This window comes from Lissotriton vulgaris, chromosome 7, assembly GCF_964263255.1.
Source record: "Lissotriton vulgaris chromosome 7, aLisVul1.2, whole genome shotgun sequence".
NCBI lineage: Eukaryota > Metazoa > Chordata > Amphibia > Caudata > Salamandridae > Lissotriton > Lissotriton vulgaris.
Window position 1 is genome coordinate 224,036,250 of NC_141695.1, and position 22,012 is coordinate 224,058,261.

The 22,012-nt window shown below is 45.1% G+C and overlaps 1 protein-coding gene across 1 annotated transcript in view; it reads left to right on the top strand.

Annotated features, from left to right (window-relative positions):
• The window catches only part of LOC147701260 (IgGFc-binding protein-like), a 464,605-nt gene that overhangs the window by 314,231 nt on the left and 128,362 nt on the right, over positions 1-22,012 (top strand). The window contains exon 14 of the mRNA XM_086929326.1: positions 8,181-8,776. Within this exon, the coding sequence (XP_086785452.1) occupies positions 8,181-8,776 (596 nt within the window). The remainder of the gene's footprint in view (positions 1-8,180; positions 8,777-22,012) is intronic.

The window sequence follows — 22,012 nt, forward strand, 5'->3', positions numbered from 1 at the left end:
CACTTGTGGTTATCTTTAGCTAGACCAGGGGAAAGTCACAAGTTCAGGCAGACCGCGATAGACCGTTGGATTGACACAGCAACTAGGTTATTCCAGCTGAAAAAGTTCCCTTCTCAAAGACTGGCGCGTAGCATCCGATTCACGCTGGAGGAGACCGTAAAGATCAGAGAGAGCTTATTGGATGGTTGTAGATGAAGCACGAAGAGCAGGCCACACATTTTAATGGTTGTCACTGTAGCTCGAAGATCCCGTCAGGCGTCGCAGGCGTTCGTTGCCGGAACTTCATGTTGGCGGTCACCATGGGCTGCTGCTGTTGTATTGCAAAGTGCTGATCTCACATTGCGGGTTATTGTAGTGGTTGTTGTAGTGTGACGAGTCAGATTAATTTGAGCTTTCCATTGGTGGTTGTTGCAAAGCAATCACACCTTCAGGTGTTCACATTTTTTAGCAGAGGAATGCACTCTAACGCCAGCCCAGGGTCCAGGACATGGGTAGGTATTTCTTGGTGATCAGGGACTCATTCTAGCAGAAGCCAGAAGGGCACAGGCAGCCCCTGTTGCAGGTCCAGGCAGGTCCTGTGACAGAAGGTCAGCTGTGCAGTTGCATAGAGGACTCTGGAGCTTGTTGTAACCCTGTAGCTCAGAATAGGAGGCATGCCAGCTAGCTCATGGAATCAATCTGGTGGCCCTGAGTTCAAGGAGAAGGTCCAGTCTTCCTTCCTACTGCAGCAGAGCAGCAGAATAGTCTTTCAAGCAGCATGGCAGCAGAGCAGTCTTTCTTCCTAATCTATCACAGGTCTAGAAGTGATCGAATGATTGATTCAAGAGGTCTAATATGTATACCTGGTGCAGGCCTTTGAAGTAGGTGGACTTATATACTTCCCCCACATTAGGTTCTGGAAAGTTCCCCCTTTCCCAGGCAAGGCTCCAAGTAGTCTAGGGTGACAAGTGGCTGTGACATGTTCCTTTAAGTGTGAGATAAAGGAAGCCCAGTGAAGTGCAATTGGGGCAGGGAACAATTCCGCCCAACTATCCTGGCAGGATGGCCCATCGTTCAAACACCTAGTCCCCCTTTATCTCACTGTCTGGGAAGAATACACAAAGGCCAGCTGCCAAGCTATTTACAGTCCTGTGACCCAGGACAGAGGCAGCAGGCATCAAATGGATAGGACGAGAAAATACCACGTTTTTAAAAGTGCATTTTCAAAATTGTGACTTTAAATTCGTCTTTTCTATTCAAGACAGTTTTAAATTACAATTCCTTTGAGTATGAACATCATTTTCCTACCTGCTCCCAAAATTAAGTTAACACTCTTTAAGTGTGATATGGCAACCCAATGTTATCCTATCAGTGGGATAGGACTTACTATGTATTTCACTACAAGTACATGTAGAACTTAAATCCACATGTCCTACTGTATAACTACCGTGCACTCTGCCTTATGAGCCTTTAGGGCCTAATTAAGGGTGACTTAAATGTACTAGAAAGGAAGGTTTTCGGATCTGCAGAAGGTTTATTTTACCATGACGAACTGGCATTTTAAAACTGAATTGCAGGCTGTAGTGGCAGGCCTGAGACATGTTTGAAAATACTACTTTAGTGAGTGGCACAATGCATGCTGCAGGCCCACTAGTAGCATTTAATTTACAGGCCCTGGGTACATGTGGTACCACTTTCCAACGGACATAGAAGTAAAAGTAAATTAAATGTGACAATTGGGTGTAAGCCAATTAAACCATATTTAAAGTGGAGAGCAGTAGCACATTAACACTGGTTAGCAGTGGCGTAGTGCACATAGTTCTAATGCCAACAAAATTGAATTCAGAAAACAGGTGGGGTGAAGGCAAGAGGTTTGGAGGACCATCGCTCCATCTCCGAAAGGTGTGAGGTGTATCACCCATTGTTATTACTGATGCGGATCAGTAAATCTTGAATGCATTCCCCCCTTCCCTTAATAAGGTCCGACACTCAAGCTCTGTTGGCAGAGTGCTGGTAGGAAGACAGGTACAAGTTAAATACTGGACATCCATCACTGGATATTTAAAAACATGAGGTAAGAGGAATGCACAGAAGGTCACAAAGAACATGCAGGAATCGTGATTGTGTCGTGGTTCTGATGTCAGCTTTCCCCTTTAAAAGTCCAACTCAGCCCGACAGGAGGCCACACGAGCCAAAAGCACAAGACCCAGTGGGGACACTGCTTTTGGAAAACAAAGACCTGGCAGCTGAGGGTTTCGGACAGGGGATGTGTGCTACCATCCTGTAAACTCCAAAGCAAACCATATCCTGGACATCCCCATGTGATATGGATGATGGTCAGTTCTTTTCCAAAAGGGGTCATCGTTCATATTAAAGAGAAAACCATGAAAGGAAGTCAGAGTGGAAAGGTGGCTGGAAGAAATGAGTCAACAGGAAGTTATTGCATGAAAAGAACCAGATCATATTACATATATTTGTGTAAATATTTAGTTTGGTTTCTCAGTAGAAATGCTGACTGAATTAGATGGGGACATGATGCAGGATCTCCATCTCCCTCACTTTTACAGATTGCCATTGGTCTCTCTATAGACCTTGTTTCTTTCCAACCTTTTCGTGGAATACTGCATGCATAAAAAGGATTACAGTTGAATCTATACATCGATACATGTGCTGGTAGAAATGGGGGGCTCTAGTTGACAGTGGCTTTCACCCTGTCAAAGTTGTGACCCTTCCTTCTAGAGAGGGTAAGGGGATTACGCACCAAAAATAACCCCTGCTCTTCCCCTTGGTAGATTGGCATGAGTAGTCGGGCCTATCTCAGAGGCAATGTGTAAAGCATTTGTACAGAAACACACTGTAGCACAGTGAAAATCCTACAAATGGACACCACACCAATTTAGCAAAATAACCAATATTTACCTAAATAAAGTTAGACCAAAATGACGAAAACCCAACAAACATAGGCAAAGATATCAAATATAAACATTTAAAATAGGTCAGTCATAGAGATCTATGGCTGAGTCATTTTTATCACAAAGTATCTGGTTGAGTCAAAATCAAAGACGAAAATAGGTGCAGGGGAGGCGAGGTCCCGGGAAAGCAAAGCAATGTATCTGTTCCTTACTCCGAGGGGAGGTGATGCAATGGTTCCTTACTGTCAGGGGAGTGGATGCGCCATTTCCTTTCTGCAGCACAGGGGAAGTGATGTGCCAGTTCCTTACAGTCAGGTGAGGTGATGTGTCGGTTCCTTACTGTGAGGGGAGGTGATGTGTTGATCTCCGGACATGCTGCCTCTGTTCCTTACTGCTGGGCAACGTCAATGAAGAACTTGGTCCACAAGTGTGATGTGTCAAAAATTTGAATGTTCTGGGTCAATGCACCAGAAGCTAAACAGGCACTGCATCGATGTTCCAGCTGCATGGCAGGTGATGCAACAATTTCTTCAGCCACACAGCAATGCCTGCGTCGAAATCGGAGCGAGAGTAACAGACATCGTAGACACAGTGCTGGGAACTCAGGCTGCAGCGATCTTCGGGCCTTACAGCAGGCAATGTGTTGATTCTTCTGCCGTGGCAATGCATTGTATTTTCAACTGCACGGCAAGACTGAGGCGGGTAACACAGGCACTGAAGGTCGAAACATGGATTTTCTTCACTTCTTTGGAGCAAAGCCACCTCCAGGGGTGCAGAACTGAAATTGGCACCACTTGGCAGGTCAGACCTCCCAGCAGAGGAGTGCAGGGGCTGCAGATGAAGTATTTGATGGCCCTTGAGAGTTCTTAACAGGAGGCAAGCACACACATGTCCTTGGAGACCCTTAGCAAGCAGGACACAGAAAACCTAGTCCAGTCTTTTCACTGCCCAATACAAAAGCTGCAAGCAGCAGGCCATCACAAAACCGCAACAAGCAGAGCGGCAGTTACCCTCCTGCAGCTTCTCCAGCTCTTCGCCTTGGCAGATTCTCCACTTAGTCCAGAAGTGTACTGAAGTTATGGTGTCACAACTCCAGTACCTACACCAGTTTCTGCCCTTGAAGTAGGCAAACTTCAAAGAAAAGTCTTTGTAGTGCATGAGCTCCAGCCTTTCCCTGACCTGGCTCTAGACACACTATAGGAGAGTGGAGACAGTTTTGTTTGAGGGCCGGCATAGCCCTATTCAGGTGTCATTGACAACTCCACCCACCACTCTAGCTCAGGAAGACCCATCACCCTGGTATGGGCCTTCAGTATATGCAGGGCACACCTCAGCTCCTTTGTGTGACTTTCTATAGTGAATGAACAAACAGCCCAACTTATTTTTGTTTAATTGTGAGTTCAAGGACCGCAAAGCCAAATCTTAATCTCTTCCCAATTGATAGTTACACTTGTAAGAGGTTACATGGTAGCTCCAATGATGACCAATGGGAGAGATAGTCCTTGCAATAGTTAAAAATGAAAAGAGCAGTTTTTCACTATCAGGACATGTATAGCACACTAGTACATGTCCTAACTTTTAATTCTTTCTCTGCTAGGCCTTTTCCCCCACTGTGCTAAGCCTTTTGGCTATTTGGGGTAGTTCACAATTAGGCCCCCTGTAACTTTTTGTCCACATAAGGCATCCATGCCAAATTTGTGCCCTTTTCTTTCAACATCCTGAGGATTCAAATGGTACCCAGGGTTTGTGGATACCCCTAGAGGGGACCCAGCAAGTAGCCAAAATACAGATACATTTTGTTTTTGGGGGTAATTGGGGGAAAAAGTGCTGCAGAAGAAAGTGTCTGTTTTTTCACTGCAAATGGTATCAGCAAAAGGTTTGTGGTGCTGAAATCACCATCTTCCCAGATTTCAGTGACAGGCAGACTTTTGTCAGAAAAGCAAAAATATTTTCACAGTTTTGGCATTTTAGTGAGACATATCCTATTTTTGCTACTTTTTGAGCTTTCAACCTCCTTCCAGTTAGTGGTAAGAATGGGTTTGAAAGCAATAATAGATCCCGGAAAGCTATACATTTCTGAGAATTAGATAACATTCTAAATTCATCAAGGGGTCATTTGTGTGAATCCTTTAAGATTTCTTTAATAGAAACTAACAGTTGAAAATAAGAAACATTGAAAATGAGTTGAAAATATAGCCATTTGTGCCAACGTTTTCACATGTAACTTCTTCCAAGTATGACAGATTTTCAAAAGCAATACATCCGCTGTGCCTTTCTGATTGTTGGGATGTATAGAACCTCAATGTTCACCAACAATCCGAGGAGCCCAGAACCAACAACTGAGCTCCGTCTTGCAACGGTTTACATGGTGTACCGGGTAAATAGCAAATCATTTGGTAAAATATAAAGAGTGGACAATAGGTATCAATAACACTTAGTAAGTCCGAAATGGGAACAAAATATAGAGTTTAGAAGCAGTAGCTATTTTCACATCTCCAGAATATTGGGAACCCATACAAGCATGTGAATTGTAGGACATTTTTCAAAGTGACTTCTTTTTTGCACATTGCCTTACATTTGGAAGGAAAAAATGCATAGAAAGCCAATTGGTAATAACAGTTAATCTAAAGTTCTGTGTTCCCCTCAGTCTCCCAATAAAAATGGTACCTCACTTGTGTGGGTAGGCTTAGTTCCTGCAGCAGGAAACGGTCTGAAACGCAACATGGACATATCACATTTTTCTAGTGAAAACTGACCCTTTATTGCAATGTGCCTAGCTGTGGAATTTGGACCCTAGCTCAGCCAGCACCTGGGGAAACCTAGAAAACCTGTACAATTCTTAAAACTATACACCCAGGGAATCCAGGATGGGGTGACTTGTGTGGCTCTCACTAGGTTCTGTTACCCACAATCCCTTGCAAACCTCAAACTATGTCAAAAAACACATTTAACTCACGTTTCTGTAATGGAAACTTCTGGAATCTGTGTGGATCCACAACATTCCACCCACCCCGCATTTCCTAAAGTCTCCAGATAAAAACGGTACCTCACTTGTGTGGGTAGGCCTAGTGCCCATGACAGGAAACGGGCCAAAATGCAACATAGATATATCAAATTTTTACAGTGACAACTGATCCTTTTTTGCACCGTGCCTAGCTAGCGAAACCTAGCAAACCTATACATTTTTTAAAACTCAATACCCAGGTTTTGTTACCCAGAATCCCTTGCAAACCTTAAACTTTGTAAAAATAACACATTTCTCTCACATTTCTGTGATGGAAAGTTTTGGAATCTGCGTGGATCCTCCAAATTCCATGCATGCCACATTCTCCAGAGTCTCTTGATAAAAATGGTACCTCACTTTTGTGGGTGTGCCAAGTGTCCGTGGCAGGAAAGGGACCAAAACATATTAGGGAGACATCAAAATTACCTATCACAAAACTACTGTGTTTTGCCAGGGGAGGGCACTGGGTTTTTGGCCCCGGGCTTAGCGGCCATCTATGAAAACCTACCAAACCCACACATTTCTGAAAACTTGACACCCTGGGGAGTCCAGGGAGGTAAGGCTTGCATGGATCCCCCAACGTTTTCCTACCCAGAATCTCCTGCAAACCTCAAATTTAGCTGAATAAAATCACATTTTTCACAAATTTCTGTGTGAGAAAGTTTCACCGGGTTGACACAAATGTCCTACCACCCAGCATTCCCTAGGTCTCCCGGCAAAAATAATACCTCACTCATGTGAGCGAGCCAAGTACCTGCGACAGGCAAGGGCCCAAAACGTCTTGTGGAGACATCAAAATTACCAGTCACAAACAGCCTGGTTGTGTAAAGGGGCACCTGGGTTTTTGGCCCCTGGTTCAGCTGCCATCTAGAGAAATTTATGAAACCCACACATTTCTGAAAACTAGACACCCTGTAGAGAGTCCAGGAAGGCCAAAAACATGTAGAGATTGAGCGGGGGCCAAAGCGGGTCCAAAAGGGCAGTTTTTTTGTACATCTTTAGGCCTACTGGCTCATTTTAGTTTCGGATTTACTGAAATGACAACAGCATGACTTGCGTGCTGATCGTTATTTCAGGCAAACCACAGGAACAGTCTGGGCAGCTGGAGCAGCTCTTCCCCAGATCCTGAGACTGTTACGGAGAAAAGGGAATCCTTCTGGTGCCCACACCAGATGGATTCCCTGTACCATGTCTTAGAACATGCAGGAGCTGTCTGGCGCACATGAGCACTTATGCATCCGACGGCTCCCGCGCGTCCGAAGCATGGAAGGGGTTAAATACACTAAACCTTGCCCATGTAGTGTATTTAGGTCTTAGGCCTATCTTAGGGGTGCCAAACTAATAGAAAAAGGGAGGGTTTGGGCCTGGCAAGTGGGTAAACTTGCCAGGTTACATGGCAGGTTAAAACTGCACTTGCGGACACTGCACTGGCAGGTCTGAGACTTTGTTTCACTGCTAAGCTTGTTGGTTGCCCTCTATTAGTATTTGATCTACTGGCCAGGGGCAGACACAGTGCACTTTATCAGGGACTTACTATTAAATCATATATGCCTATCATGGATAACCAATCACAATCACAATTTAAACGGGGAGTACTTGTACTTTAGCACTGATCAGCAAGGGTAAAGTGTACAGTGTTCTAAAACCACCAAAAATAAAATGTAGCACACAGTCAAAAATAGGAGATCAGAACAAAGGATATGGAAAAAACATACTAATGATGCCAGGCCTAACACATGCTGTTTGATTAAATTGCAACACAAATTGTATGATACATTTATGTGGAGATGAAGTAGCATTCCGCTTGACTTTTATACCTAAAGCTGTTTGGAAAAAGTGACGTACAGAGAGATGATATCATTTGGATAATAAAATGCGGCCGAAGCTGTTCGCTTGAGTAAAGTGTTTTGTAAAAGTGAGGTACAACCAAAAGGACCCAGATGACATTTCAGGTAAGAGTACAGGGCCCGATTCACAAAGGTAAAGTGAGATGAAAGTCTAACTTTATGACTTTTGGTATTCAAAAAGGGTATTTACGAGTAGTAAAGTTAGACTTTTGTCTCAGTTAAAGTTAAGTTTTGCTCTTAAGTTTAACTGAGAACAAAACTGAGACAAAAGTATAACTTTACTACTCGTAAATGTCCTTTGTGAATACCGAAAGTCGTAAAGTTAGACTTCTGTTCCAGTTTACCTTTGTGAATCTAGCCCCACAGATTTTAATATCTCTTGTGGGATGTAAAGGAAGGGTTGAGACATATGAAATTATTTCTATTTATCTGTTTCAGAACCAACATGCCCCCCAAATTCCCACTATGAGCTGTGTGGGAGTGGGTGTCCGGTGACCTGCTCTGGCCTCTCCTCTCCGGCCGGCTGCGATGCCCCATGTACTGAAGGTTGTTTCTGTGACAGAGGATTTCTCTTGAGCGGTGATACATGTGTGCCCATGGCAGATTGTGGCTGTGTGTTCCTCTTCACCTACTACCCGCGAGGGCAGGATTTCTACCTGGGTGAAAGCTGTCAATTACGTTGTCGTTGTGTAGAGAATGGAGCTGTGGATTGTCAGTCAAACTTGTGTGGTGCCAACAATGTATGCCAAGTCAAAAACGGAGTCCGCGGTTGCTATCCTTCAGCAGTAGGCAAGTGTATCGCTTCAGGAGATCCTCACTACTTGACGTTTGATGGATGGAGATATGACTTCCAGGGAACCTGCTCTTACATACTGGCGCAACTTCAAAGCAACATCCCACAGCTGCCAAGTTTTAACGTGACAGTGAAGAATGAAAGATATGGAACAAGCAGTGTGTCAGTTGCCAAGACAGTCACGATCTCTGTGGATAGTTACAACATTTCTCTGGACAGAGGAATAAGAGGGAAAGTGAAGGTAAGAATATAACATGATTCAGTTTGAAGATTTGTCTTGTATACAAGCCAAGTACTTACTAATTATGCAACTCAATGTTTCCAGGACAAAATCAATGTTGGTGGGGCCTTAAACAAGTATGGATTTTGCCTCCATCCACTACCTTTTTTAGGTCTCACCTAGGCAGTGCATGTGCTGCCTCTCCGAGGCATCAAGTTATCAGTATGTTGGGTGAAACTCTGCATATTACTTGGTAATTTCTGTTGCCTCTCGCCATTAGTTTAACTTTGTCATTGCTCTTGTTAGCTGTTCTTTCATTGGCTGTCGATACTCACTTCCCTTTAGTCCAGAAGCAGCAGCGCCTAACTACTGTTTTCGTCCTCTTTAGTGTGTTCATGTGTAGTCAGAGAGCACTATATTCTTTTAGGCGGCCACAAGCGGTCATGTAAAGTTGATGGTTTTCGATGCCTAGAACTATGAGGTTGTTTGCCAGTGTGAGTACGTGACGCGCGCCTGCAGCTTCTGATTATGATTCACTGCTGTTGCCCAGTAACTAAGCAGCTTCATGCTCCTGACTCGCAAGAGCATGAAAGAGTCTCGAGCCTTGGCGCTTTTTCCCCTGCGGTCCCGCGACCCTCCTCGCGACTCGCAAGAGTGTCATTAGCAATGCTGGAAGTGTTCCACTTAAATGCTGATTAAAACACCACTGAGCCAAGAGTCCGGCAGCCCCGCCCCCTTGGAACCTTGAGATTGAACTGGATAGTTTCCTTGCTGCGTTACACAGTGTCCTTTAAAAGTCAGTAGGCACTCTTTTATTTTACTTTAAGCTTCGAGTGTGGTCCATTTCTTTGCGGCTTATGATCATAGGCGTTTGGAGGTCACCTGTTTTGTTGGGTGCATTTCACTCCCGCCCCTCACCCTGCTGGTTGGGCAATGTTGCCTAACCCTGGGCACAGCTTGTTTAGCAACGCATTTCCACTCTAGCAGTTGGGGTCTTTCACTTGAGAGCGCCCCCACAGTTCCCCTAATGACATTACTACTAGTAGGGTTTGTTTAAAGAAACCTCGGAGCGGACCCTTTCTGCCACTTAATGCCCTCTGAAACATTGCACTCTGATGCCAACCTCTGCATTGTCATTTAAAATGCCAATAGCTTAAACTCTCACAAATGCGAGACCTATTGCATTGCAAATGCTTGTCTTTGATGGGTGTCATGATAGCAAGCTGTTAAACCATCCAAATGATGCTGTTCAAGTTTTGAAAGATACGCTATGATGGTGAATATTCCCACAAGATTTTTGGCTGTACTTTCTTCAGTTTATTCATAACTTGTAACTTGTAAACTCCCGCAGCCATTTCAAGAACTATGAAACTTATGAAAAAAACGACATTTCCCAGGAACATCTGGGAAAGTGAAAACAACAAAGTCCATCCAATCATATTCCAGTCTGCTGTATAACATCCTGTGAAGCCCCCTCTTTCTTCCTGAGATGACTGTAATCCGCTATTCTCTTTATTCCTGTTTGGTTGGTTCCGCTCCTACGGAAAAATAATTGCATATTACTTGCTATTGTATTGGAACTATATTCAGCCTAAACCAAATACCACTCGACAGAATAATATCTTCACAACATAATCCAACCACTCGTCCTCACATGACATGTATTACCGTCCTGGCCTAAGCATACGTTCCATAATAGAAAGGGAAGACATTCACAGAAAAAAGGTCTTGGGGGGGTAATCCTTGCCTCCGTGTCCTTAATAGAATTAAAACTTTCCTTTGCAATAGCTAGGAAATTTTTCATTTTAATTTCAGGACCCAGAGGCGAGGTTTAGGCTAGTTCAAAGCTTATCCACACCAGGCTTGCCAGAGAGGGAACTGGTTTGAAGTAAAAGGTGTTAAAGGTGGAGTCACTCGACCAGTCCACGGCATTGAGGATGTCCTCAAGGTGAGCTCCCAGACAGAAGGCCTTGGATGCCATAGCACCTCTTACATTTTGTTCTGGGGTGAAGATTCTACCTGTCATGTCCAGGGCCCAGACATCCGAGACTCGACGACATGATAATAAGCACCATAGTATCGCAAATTTGGCTGACAGCTGTTTCCAGGATAGGTATTTATTTGAAGGCCAGGATTGAAGCAAAGAGAGGACCTTGTTAATGTCCCATTGAGATGAGTATTTGGGTACAGGGGGAGTTGAGAGTCTAACACCCCTCAATAACTTCCGAACTAGCAGATGCTCTCCTACTGGATGACCATCCACCAGCAAATGTCCTGCCGATATCACCAATCTGAAGGTATTGATAGACTGGTATATAAAACCTTGCAAAGCCAGGCTCGCTCGAAAATTCACCCTGTGGACAATGTCGGCCCCCATGGGATGAATTCGTAGTTGGAAACACCAACACAATCATTTTGAGCTGGCAGATCAATATTGTTTGCTCGTATTGGCTGCCCAGGCCTTAGCGAGCAAGGAGGAAGCCTCTGCTGAAAAGGCCTGGGACTTTCTTATGTCACCTGTAACCCCCCAGACCATGAGGCTGAGAGACCCCTCTAGGACCAGCAGGTGGGGATTGTTCTGGGGATCTTGAAGGAAACTGGGAAACCGGGGTAGATTGGAAAATCCCAAGAAAGTTCCATCATCGCTGGAAACTAGGCAAGATCTCCAAATGGGGGTGATCACCACTACGTCCACTCTCTGTCTGCGCACTTGTGCCGTTAACCTGGTTATCATGGCCAAGGGGGGAAAGGCCTAGGGTTGTTCCTTGCTCCAATCTTGGAGGAAGGAGTCCAGGGATGTTGCATGGGGTTCCGGCATCGAGCTGCAGCACCTGTCGAGCTGGAAGTCCAGGCAGGATGCAAAGAGGTCCATTGAGAAGGGACTCCATCTGGTCTGGAGTTGATGAAAGATCTGTGGATTCAATTTCCAAAGGCTGGCATCCCTTCAGTGGCACGGGTGCCAGTCGGCCACCTGAATGGAACTCCCCAGGAAATGTTCCACTGACAGGGAAATCTGCTTGGCCAAACAATATTTTCATAGGGTCTGTGCGAGATATGACAAGGTCTTCGACCTTGTCCCTCCTAGGTTATTGACATAGCGTACTGCCGCAACATTGTCCATCTTGAGAAACACTAAACATTTCACCTTCTCCTTGGTCCAACAGTGGATGGCAAATGAGCCTGCCATCAGCTCCAGATAGTTAATGTGCAGAGATCGCTCGGTGGAGGACCTTTAGCTGCTGGTAGAGAATTCCCCACATCGTGCGCCCCATCTGGAGCCGCTGGGGTCTGACTCGATTATGAGGTTGGGAGCCGAAGATTGCCCTGGCATTCCTGGCATCCTTGTGGGCCAGCCACCAGTTCATTCCCTCCTTTGCCTAGACTGACAGTGGAACCATTTGGGCATATGAGAGGCATTTCCAGAGTTGTTTGATTTTCAAACGCAGTAGGGTGCTATAATGAAGAGAACTCAAAAAAATTGTATGGATGGATGATGAGAGGAGCTCCACTATCCACGCAAAATTGTGGAGGGACACATGGTATTTGGAGATGGTTCTCTGAAGCTTGTGTCGGATTTTGGATGACTTCAGAGAGTGTAAAATGAGAGTCGCTTCTGTTGAGTCAAGAAGCCCAAGAACTCCATTGACTGAGATGGGATCAGGGCAGATTTCCCCCCATTTGTCACAAACCTAAAGATTCCAGTAGGTCTACCGCCGTTTTCAAATGTGTGGATAGGCGTAACAGGCATTGGTCTATGAGCAGGATATCGTTGAGTAAGACAATGAGTCTTATCCCACTTGCCTGTAAATGCTCGACAACCAGCCTCATCAACTTGGTGAAACACCCTTGAGACGATTACAGACCAGATGGGAGGGCAGTGAATTCGAAGACTTGTGAGTCACACAGGAATTGCACAAAGCTCCTGTGTGGGGAAAAAATCGGTACTGTTAGATAGGCGTCTTTCAGGTCGAGGCGGACCATCCAATGAGACACCTGAAGAAGGTCAAGCTAGAGATGGATACCCCCATCTTGAAATGACGGTAGAATAGACAGGAGTTGAATTCTCGCAGATTGATGACCGTGCGCTGCCCGCCATCCCTCTTGTCTATTAGGAAGAGGTTTCTGAAAAACCAGCGAGGGTGAATCGTCAATCTCACTATTGCTCCCTTCTGTAACAGGCTTACTATCTCTTGAAACACCAGTGCCTTTTGTTTGGGTGAAAAGATCAAAGGAGTAGGCTGATGGGGTTGGATCGGAGTCCCATAAAACGTTTTGTGGAAAGCTCCCACCTTTTGGATTGTCCAAGCATCTGAGGATAGCTTTTCCCAATTTGAGTGAAAAAGGGCCAGATGCCCCCCAACCGAAAGTCTGTCAGGTCCTGAACTCTCGCGGTACAAAAGGGGGTGGTGATGGACGGAGCATCTGAACCAATCAAACACTCACACCCAGTCAAAAGATCTGGGTTTGATCCATCACCGTTCTTTAGCCCACTCTGCCACCCCAGTTCAGACATGGCTATATGCAAATCAGTCTGACCCTGTGCCTCATGGGAACAGTCCAGCCCGAACTGCCAAGCCATGCCTTCCCTGGACCGGAAACCAGCTTCCGAGGACCGGTTTCTGGCATTCCAGCCGTCTTCAGCCCGGCTTGCTTGAATCCAGTGGCAAAGTGAGCAAGGGACTCACGTCTGAGTATACCCTGCCACACTTATGGCGGCCAAAAGTGGTACAAAACGGGGTGGTGATGGACGGAGCATCTGAACCAATCAAAAGATCTGGGTCTGATCCATCACCGTTCTTTAGCCCACTCTGCCACCCCAGTTCAGACATGGCTATATGCAAATCAGTCTGACCCTGTGCCTCATGGGAACAGTCCAGCCCGAACTGCCAAGCCATGCCTTCCCTGGACCGGAAACAAGCTTCCGAGGACCGGTTTCTGGCATTCCAGCCGTCTTCAGCCCGGCTTGCTTGAATCCAGTGGCAAAGTGAGCAAGGGACTCACGTCTGAGTATACCCTGCCACACTATTGTGTCCTGAACTCTCACCTTGGCTGTTGCTGCCATTGCCTCTTTAGCCGCCTCTGCGGTGACGGGGGTAGGACTTTCTCTGGTAAAAGTTACCAAACTTGTCGGGATCCTGCTATTGGCCACGTCTTGAGTCACCACCTCTTCAGGCTTCCTGAAAAGGACGGCTGGACGAGTGTCCTCTACCTCTTCGGCTGCGGCAAAAACACGGGGTGTAAACATCCTCTTTATTCAGGATTTCCCAAATTCCTTGATAAATGGATCCCCAAAACAGGTTTCCCTGGGCTATTGTCCCTGCCTCTGATGTGGAGAGCTCCCCCAACTTGGTGTTGATCTTAATGTGTAGTGATCTAGGCATCTCTGCAGAGATCACGCAGTTCACGTTCCCCAGGAAGATGATCGTCCTCTGAGCCCAGTTAGATAACATTTCCGGGGATAGGAAGGAACCGGAGGCCTTGGAGTACTCTGCCATCTCCATGATTTTCGCTAAAGGACCTGCGATGTCCAGGAGCTTATCCTGGCACATTTGCCAGGACCGGTCGATGCCCATCTTAGAGTTGCTGACAAACTTGGTGAGGAAAGAGGCCATTTTGGGGTCTAAGTCCCATGTAGTAACCACTTTCCCCTCCAAGGAGGGCCGGGGTCACTATGCTTTAAGACATCCCCTCACTCCTTGTCTAGGGGCTTCCTCAAATGACTAGCCATGTAGGCTGCCACCTTTGGGAGCAGGGCACCAGTATGCGGATCTCGGATGCAAGAGATCACCAGGATCCAGCAAATCCCCCTGCAATAGAGTTAGACTCCCTCACTCCGTGGGGGAGTCTAATTCTATTGTGGGACTGGGCGTCAGGCGCCATGGTCTAGAACCATCCCCGTCTGATGTGTTGAGGGAATCACCCCTATCCCCAGGGTCCACCAGTGGCGGTGTAACTGGGTCTAGTCTGCAGGGGCCTGGTGCCTGAGGCTCTAGTATAGGCTGGGCATCAACAAATATCCTTCTTGAAACTCGCAAAAGCATCAAGATCGACGTCAGGGTCTTCCTTGCGCATGCACTTCTTGGGTTCTGGGGTGGGGTAAGCCCTAGAGTAGCCAATTCACTGAGGTAGGGGGCGCCAGAGGCCCATTAGTATCTTCTCTCAAAGTGAGGGGTTTCTGGCACTGCACCTGGAGGGCTAAGAAACTCTTCACCAGCTCTGAGGATGGAGGCCTCCATCACTTCACAGAACTGGTCGTCAATTGGGAGGTAGGTAACCTCCTCTTCCTCCATGTATTCATATTCCATTAAGGTAAACTTGGAGAAGTGAGCAGACCTCGCACTCAACTATGAGGGATATCACTGGCAGACTTCCAAAGTAATATTAGGGATTGCCCTTTAATACTCTGAGGGGTTGACTATGAGCCTGAGGTGTCCCTCGTCCTATTGTGTAACAGGTTGTTCTTACCCCGCAGGGCGTTATCCCTTCAGGCGCTGGCTCACTAGACATTGAAAAGCCCCTACACCTCACAAGCAGAGATTAAAAATCCCAGCTCGTGTGTGTATGATGATATAACTAGCCTGTCCACTCGAGTGGTATTTGACAAACCTCCCCCATGAGCATAAACCATAGCCGGAACACGTCTCTAATGACAGGCAATGAAACTGATGTGTTCCGGCTGCCGGGGGTTTGAGGACGCGCTGCGCGCGTAATTAGCTAGCACGGGTCCTCTGCCATTAAGCAAGCCTGGGTGACCGCGTCGGAGCGGAATGCCCCCACAGCACTGGCAATTACCGCTGCCTGAACATGAAGAAATGTGCACCATACATTAGTTATAGGCCCAAAAAGTTATCAGAAATCTGAGTTCTTAGCATTACTCACCCAGACTAGTAGTTGTAAACATTTAGCTAGTGCACAGGGAACATCTATAAACTTTGTGTTCATTGTTGTCTCTCAAAATTCTGTCAACTATCTCTTTCTCTGATCTGCAATGAAGTACCTAATTCTTCCCATGTTGGATAGTGGAGATGCACTTCTACTAGGATTTCTCATTTGCTTTGTTGCCTCCTTTTGCATAGCATTTAGTTGAGTGGAGTGGTGTGGCTCACTGAGTGGAGTGGTGTAGCTCACTGATTAGAGGCGGCAGACCCGGAAGCAGAGAACGGCCCAGGACCAGGGTTTAATTCCCGACGCGGCAGGGTCTTGGACCAGGGTCAGTGGACTCGATAATTCTCGCCTCGGTGCCTACTCTAACCAGGGATCACACTCAGCAACTCTGGGCATTAGCTGCCTCATCTCTACAACGGCCCCCCACATTCGCTGGGGATGCCTGGTTTCACCGTGTAGATACCCAGTAGGGACCATCTCACAGTGATAGCCAGGACGGGTTCCCCAGCGATCTACAGCGCCACAATGCCTCAGGGAAGCAGTGGGCTTTACAAGACACATTACATTTAGTTTTGGCCAATAGCATGTCCCTCATTTGGATCATCATCCCTGCCTTCCTAAACTATTGTAGTAATTGAAAGGTTTTCAGCTTTATCTAGATTGTGCTCCTTGGGAGGCCAAGTGGCTTGCAGAAATACTGCAAATCTCTAGGTTAGGTTTCAAGACATACCCATATTTATGAGCATACAGACTTTGTTTTCCCCTATATTATTGTTCTCTGGATTCACAACTGAACACATTCTATTCCAGTGCCTCTCGAATCAGTTCTTATCCATAAGCATTCAAACTCTGTAATTCTTTTAGTTTTTCATATTTCACCTCTTTTCAAATGGCTTATTTATATATTCATAGTGGCCTTTTAAACTAATGTATTTAGTTTCTTATGTAAGGGATTTGCTTCATTAAATGTTATTTAAATAACTTTACTAGTAAAGCATTGCAAAAGCAAAGGTAGAACACAACATAAACATACATTAGACTATATCAAAAGTAGACCACAACATAAAGCTTCACATTAGACTATATCAAAAGTAGACCACAACATAAAGTTTCACGGAAAGGGTGCCTTATGGAGTCTTGAGTATAGCATCATATACTGATGAACAACACTATGCATAGAAATTGTTGGGCTTGGTCCTTTCTGCAAGGTCACAGCCAACCCTTTTGCCTTCGCCCTTCCAATTTTCCTGAACCTGTTTGTGTTGGTTTTTTGTGCACTATACCAGTGCTAGTCAGTGCTAAGATGCTTGTGTTCTCTCCGTAAAACATGGTCAAATTGTCTTACAGCCAATTGGCACATTTAATTAACTTGTATGTCCTTAGTAAGGTAGTACTACATGTAACCAGGGACTGTAAATGAAATGCTACTAGTGGGGCTGCAGCACAGATTGTGCCTCCCACTTAAGTGCCTTATAAAACATATCCCAGGCCTGCCATTGACATCTGTGTGACATATCTGTGTACAGTTTTAAACAGCCATTTCGACCTGGCAAAATACAACCTTTGCCAGGTCTAAACCTTCTTTTCTAATACATTTTTGTTGGAAAGTGGGTTATTGGTAGGGGCAAATGTAGGTCTGCCACTGGCAAAAAGGCCACTAACAGAGGGTAGGACTCAGCATAGGTCTTAAAAAATTATTCCTATGCTCAACCCTTGGTAGCTTGGCTGCAAGCAGGCGGGCTTAACTTCAAAGACAGGTATGTAAAGCATTTAAAAACACCATTCCAGTATAGGTAATATTTGTATCTTTTAAATGACATCAAAACAAAGAAAATCCACTGAAGGGAACCAGAGATTTTTAAAGATTAGTCACTTTCTAGTGCTTAGAAACCAACAGTGCCACCTTTAGTCATTTTGTTTTCTCTGACAGGGACACACCTTTAGAAATTGTTCTGGAGAATTTATCACCACTGTGTTGTGCCGCCTTATCCAGCAGGCGGGGTCCAGTTAGAACTCCTTCCTGAAGTTCTGCTTGCGGGTCCCAAAGTATCCAAATCACAATCCAAGGTTCTGGAATCTCCAAGAGGGTCCTTGAAAGTGTGAAACTTCAATTCCGCAATCCACTTAAACAAAACCCTTACAAATCCACTGGTACTCCAGGCTGGGAAATATTTGTGAGGAAGTCCAGGTGACCTCTGTTAAACTTTAGATTGCAGGGAGTCCACTCTTTAGTCCTTTTGAAGCAGGTTTGATCCACAGGGCTGTAGTTTCCAATGAAGTAAAAAGGTGCAAACTCAGGGGCCAATTCACAGAACTAACTTAAGACAAAATCCTAAACGTACTACTTTTGGTATTCACAGAAGTTAGGATTTTGTCTTAAGTTTGTCTTAAGACAAACTTAAGACAAACTTAAGACAGGCTTAAAACAGACTTACAACAGACTTAAGACAGTCTTAAGACAAAATCCTAATGTAAGTCTGTCCTAAGTCTGTCTTAAATTTGTTTTAAGACAAACTTAACCGCATTGCTGCGGCGGCTTTTCCCGCTGTGCGCGGCATTTTTAAAAATCCCGCGTAACGTGACAAAGCCAGCTCGTCATCCGCGCAGCGCAGGTAACGCCCATGACGAGCTGGCTTTGTCATCCGCAGGGAACAGGTTAAGACAAAATCCTAACTTATGTGAATACCAAAAGTAGTAAGTTTAGGGTTTTGTCTTAAGTTAGTTCTGTGAATCTGGCCCTCAGAGTCCTGGCCTTTAGAAATACACTTCAAAATCTTCAGTGCAGACAGACCCTTTTGATTCGCTTCAGTTTCAAGCAGCAGATCTGGAGGGCTCTGCCCCTCCCGGATACTTATTCCAAGTTCTCTGGGTCAGGCAGGAGATCACTTCTGACCAATGGGTGCAGGGTAACTCCTCAAAACTATGACCACATCTTGTAGAGTGTGGCAATTGTTTTTCCCAGAGTGCATCAAATCTTCCAAATCCATAATGGTTGATTTTCCATCAAGGAGGTAAGAGCTGGCTAAACATACCCCTAGGATGACAAATTTTCTTAGACTCTCCCCCCTGCATCTGCTCATAACTTCCTTAATCCTACCTGAGGGGGGAAGTTCATAGCTGTAAATGACAATGGTCTCTACTCTCCTCTTTGAACAACATAGTTCACGACTCCTCCCCCTTGCCTGGCATTCCTATGGAATATCACACTACCCTCCCAGAAGAGCTGGTTAACCCCAGGGGCTCTTTATCACCTCTTCAAGGCAGCCTGGCTAATCCACTTAACTCTGACCAATCATGGCAGACCACTGGAAGGCTGAATTTGGACCTACAAACAAGAAAGTCTTATAACTTCTTGTATGTACACTTTATTGTTGGATTTATTAATACCATTCTGGGACGTCTTTGAATGGCATTGCAATCACTCTCCTATCAATAGCTTTTAATCAATAACTTCCTACCATGTTAACCTATGTAACATGGGATTTGCAATGGGAAAATGCCTTGGGGCATTTTTCCAACACTAGCACTTACAAAACACATTTTATAAGTACTTGCCTTATATCTACAGGAACCCCACCCCATGTGCAACTAGGGGAAACTTTAGGGATTCTGAATCCGTAGAAATATTGCAGATTCTCCCTCTCCAGTGCTCCTAGGATCAAAGTCGAATTTGAGCAGCACTTTACCACAATGTGGGGAGTGAAATGTGAAATTTAATTTTACCCAGGCATATAAAAACTCATATTATGAGGGTGTACCTTATAAATAACTGAACCCCCACCCATGGGATACCTAGGGGAGACCCTGGGAGTCCCTAATATGCTAAAACATTTGGATTTGGATTGGATTTGTATAGCGCATGGCTACCCGGAGGGTCCCAGCGCTTGCCGAGGTAGACTAACAGGCCAGAGAAGATTATGGGTAAAGCCATGTTTTAAGGAGCTTGCGAAATGTGGATAGGTTGGTTTCTCTACGAATGCTGAAACATTGTAGATTATCCATTTTTAAGTGCCCCAAACACTTTTTAAAAGCAGTCCTGGCACCCAGGGCTAATTTTAAACTGACCTCAGGCTTCAGCAGTGCACACATGCATGTGCAGAAAACGGATGCTGGCCTCTTCACTGCCGTGCCCCAGGGTACTGGGGACTTCTATGTAGTTGCAATCCCCTTAGTGGCCTATAGGGGAGGTCATGCCAATCACAGGGGTACCCCATCATACCATTGTGTACCCTAGTGTATGTAGGTGTTTTAACTATATTAAAATGTGTCTCTTTCAACATAGCACTGGGCCTGGGCCTGGTTAGGTAGAGCCCAGGGTCAGTTAGAGTCAGTTAGCACCAGTACCATTGAGCAAAACGTTGGGGGTGACCAGGGCACAGGATGACTTTGCAACAAAATGTCATCCCTAGGGTAGACTCTAAACAGCCAATAGGACAGGTTATGTGGTATTTAAAAAATATATGGACATTAATTTTTAAATTGTACTTATCCTAATAGTGAAAAACTCTCAAATTCATTTTTTTAGTATTGCAAGGCCTATGTATCCTATTGGATAACATTGGGTTACGTTACTGGATTTAATATGTGATAATTTTAAATTTGGAGCAGGTAGGAAAGTCATGTTTGACGGCTGAGGAATTCTAATTTAAAGCCTTATTTAATGGTAAAGTCCAATTTTAAGGTAACATTCTGAAAATGGCACTTTTAGAAAGTTGGTATTAACTTGTCCTAACCACTTGGTGCCTGCAGCCTGGTTATAAGCAGGATGGGCCATCTCTGACTTGGCTGAAACTGTCACCTACCAAACTTTCACTTCAAAAGCAAATGCTCAGCTCACACACAAGGACTTCACACTAGCCAATTTGGGTCCCAGACAGACAGGGAACAGGGCAGAGAAGCAGAAAATACCAGACACCTCTGTAGGGGAAAATTCCAGAAGCTCCTCACACTTCAAAGTGGACAACAGGTAGAAGAAGAGGACCCTCAGACCTTCTCTTCAGTACACCTATGGAAGGGTGCCCTGCTGTCTTTCTGCTTGAGGACTGCTCTGCTTGCTTAGAGGGAAGACTGGACCTGTTCCCTTCATCCCACAGTGAAGTGTCTCCAAGAGGCAGCTGACTGGCCTCTTGTTCTGAGCTACAGAGATATAACAGACTCCAGAAGCCTCTCTGCAACTGCCCAGCTACTGTGCTTCAACTGAACCTGTCTGAGCCTGCACCTGGACCTGTCTGATCCCTCCTTGCCTCTACAGGAGTGAAATCCTGAACCCTTAAGAGGTGCCTCCCAGGTCCTGACTCTTGGTGTTGCATCAGTTGAGTTCCTCCCTGAAGAAAAAAATAAATATTGTAGTTTTAGAGTCTTCGGACTGTGAACCAGCCTGTTTGCTCCAAGATTTTGCCACCCACGCTGACTGCCAATCCAAAGCTCTGGTGAACCTGAGTCTTTATGCTACAGCAACCAGCAGTGATGATCGGCAATGTGAGATCTGCCTTCACTACTAGAGCATGGACCGCCTGCAGTGTCCACAAATTCGAAAGTCCAGCAATGACCGTCCGCTATACCAGACAATATATATATATATCATATAAAACTTTATTTGATCCTAAAACAAAAAGATCATAAAAGTACAGTACATCATATCCCAGGTTCTATAAAAAAGACTGAACGTAAAATTCTATTTAGATTTACTGCCTAAGCAAATAACATTTTCTCTAATTCTGCATAAACATATTTATTACCTAAAAAACATAAAACCAATAGTGCTAGGTGTTTAGAAAGCTAAAAGCCACTCTACATTGTATAAAATTGTAATATCTTAATATTGGTAAAACGTATCTTGCTCTTTCCGCTTTATATAAGTCGCAAAATAAAATTATATGAGGGTCTAATTGCTTATCCGCTGTCACAAGGACAGACAGTCAAGTCTGTAGGGTTAAATCTTCCTGCGGGATAACCCACCTGGCTACACCAGACAAGATTTTTGCGCTATAGCAACAACGGTCTATGACACGAGGCCTGCTCTTTGCGATATAGCGACGGCTGTCCAAGATGCTTTCCTTGCTCTTTTCAGACCCCTACACTGTGAACTTAATTCTTTGCAAAAGAATTTAGGATGTAACTTTTTTAGTGGGACTAACCCCATTCATGTACTCGCCCAGCGCTTTGTCGTGGTCAGCCTGAACTTGTGGCTGTCATCCGGTCTAGCATGGCCAGAGAGCCACAAGTGTTGCTTTGTGCTTTTAGGCACTATACTTACTGTAATCCTGTGAAATTGCATATCTCCTGTTCTACCCATTTGAATTTTATTGTATTCATGTCAAATAATTACATTTCATTACGTTTTTCTAAATTGGTGTAGGATTTTTCTGGCGT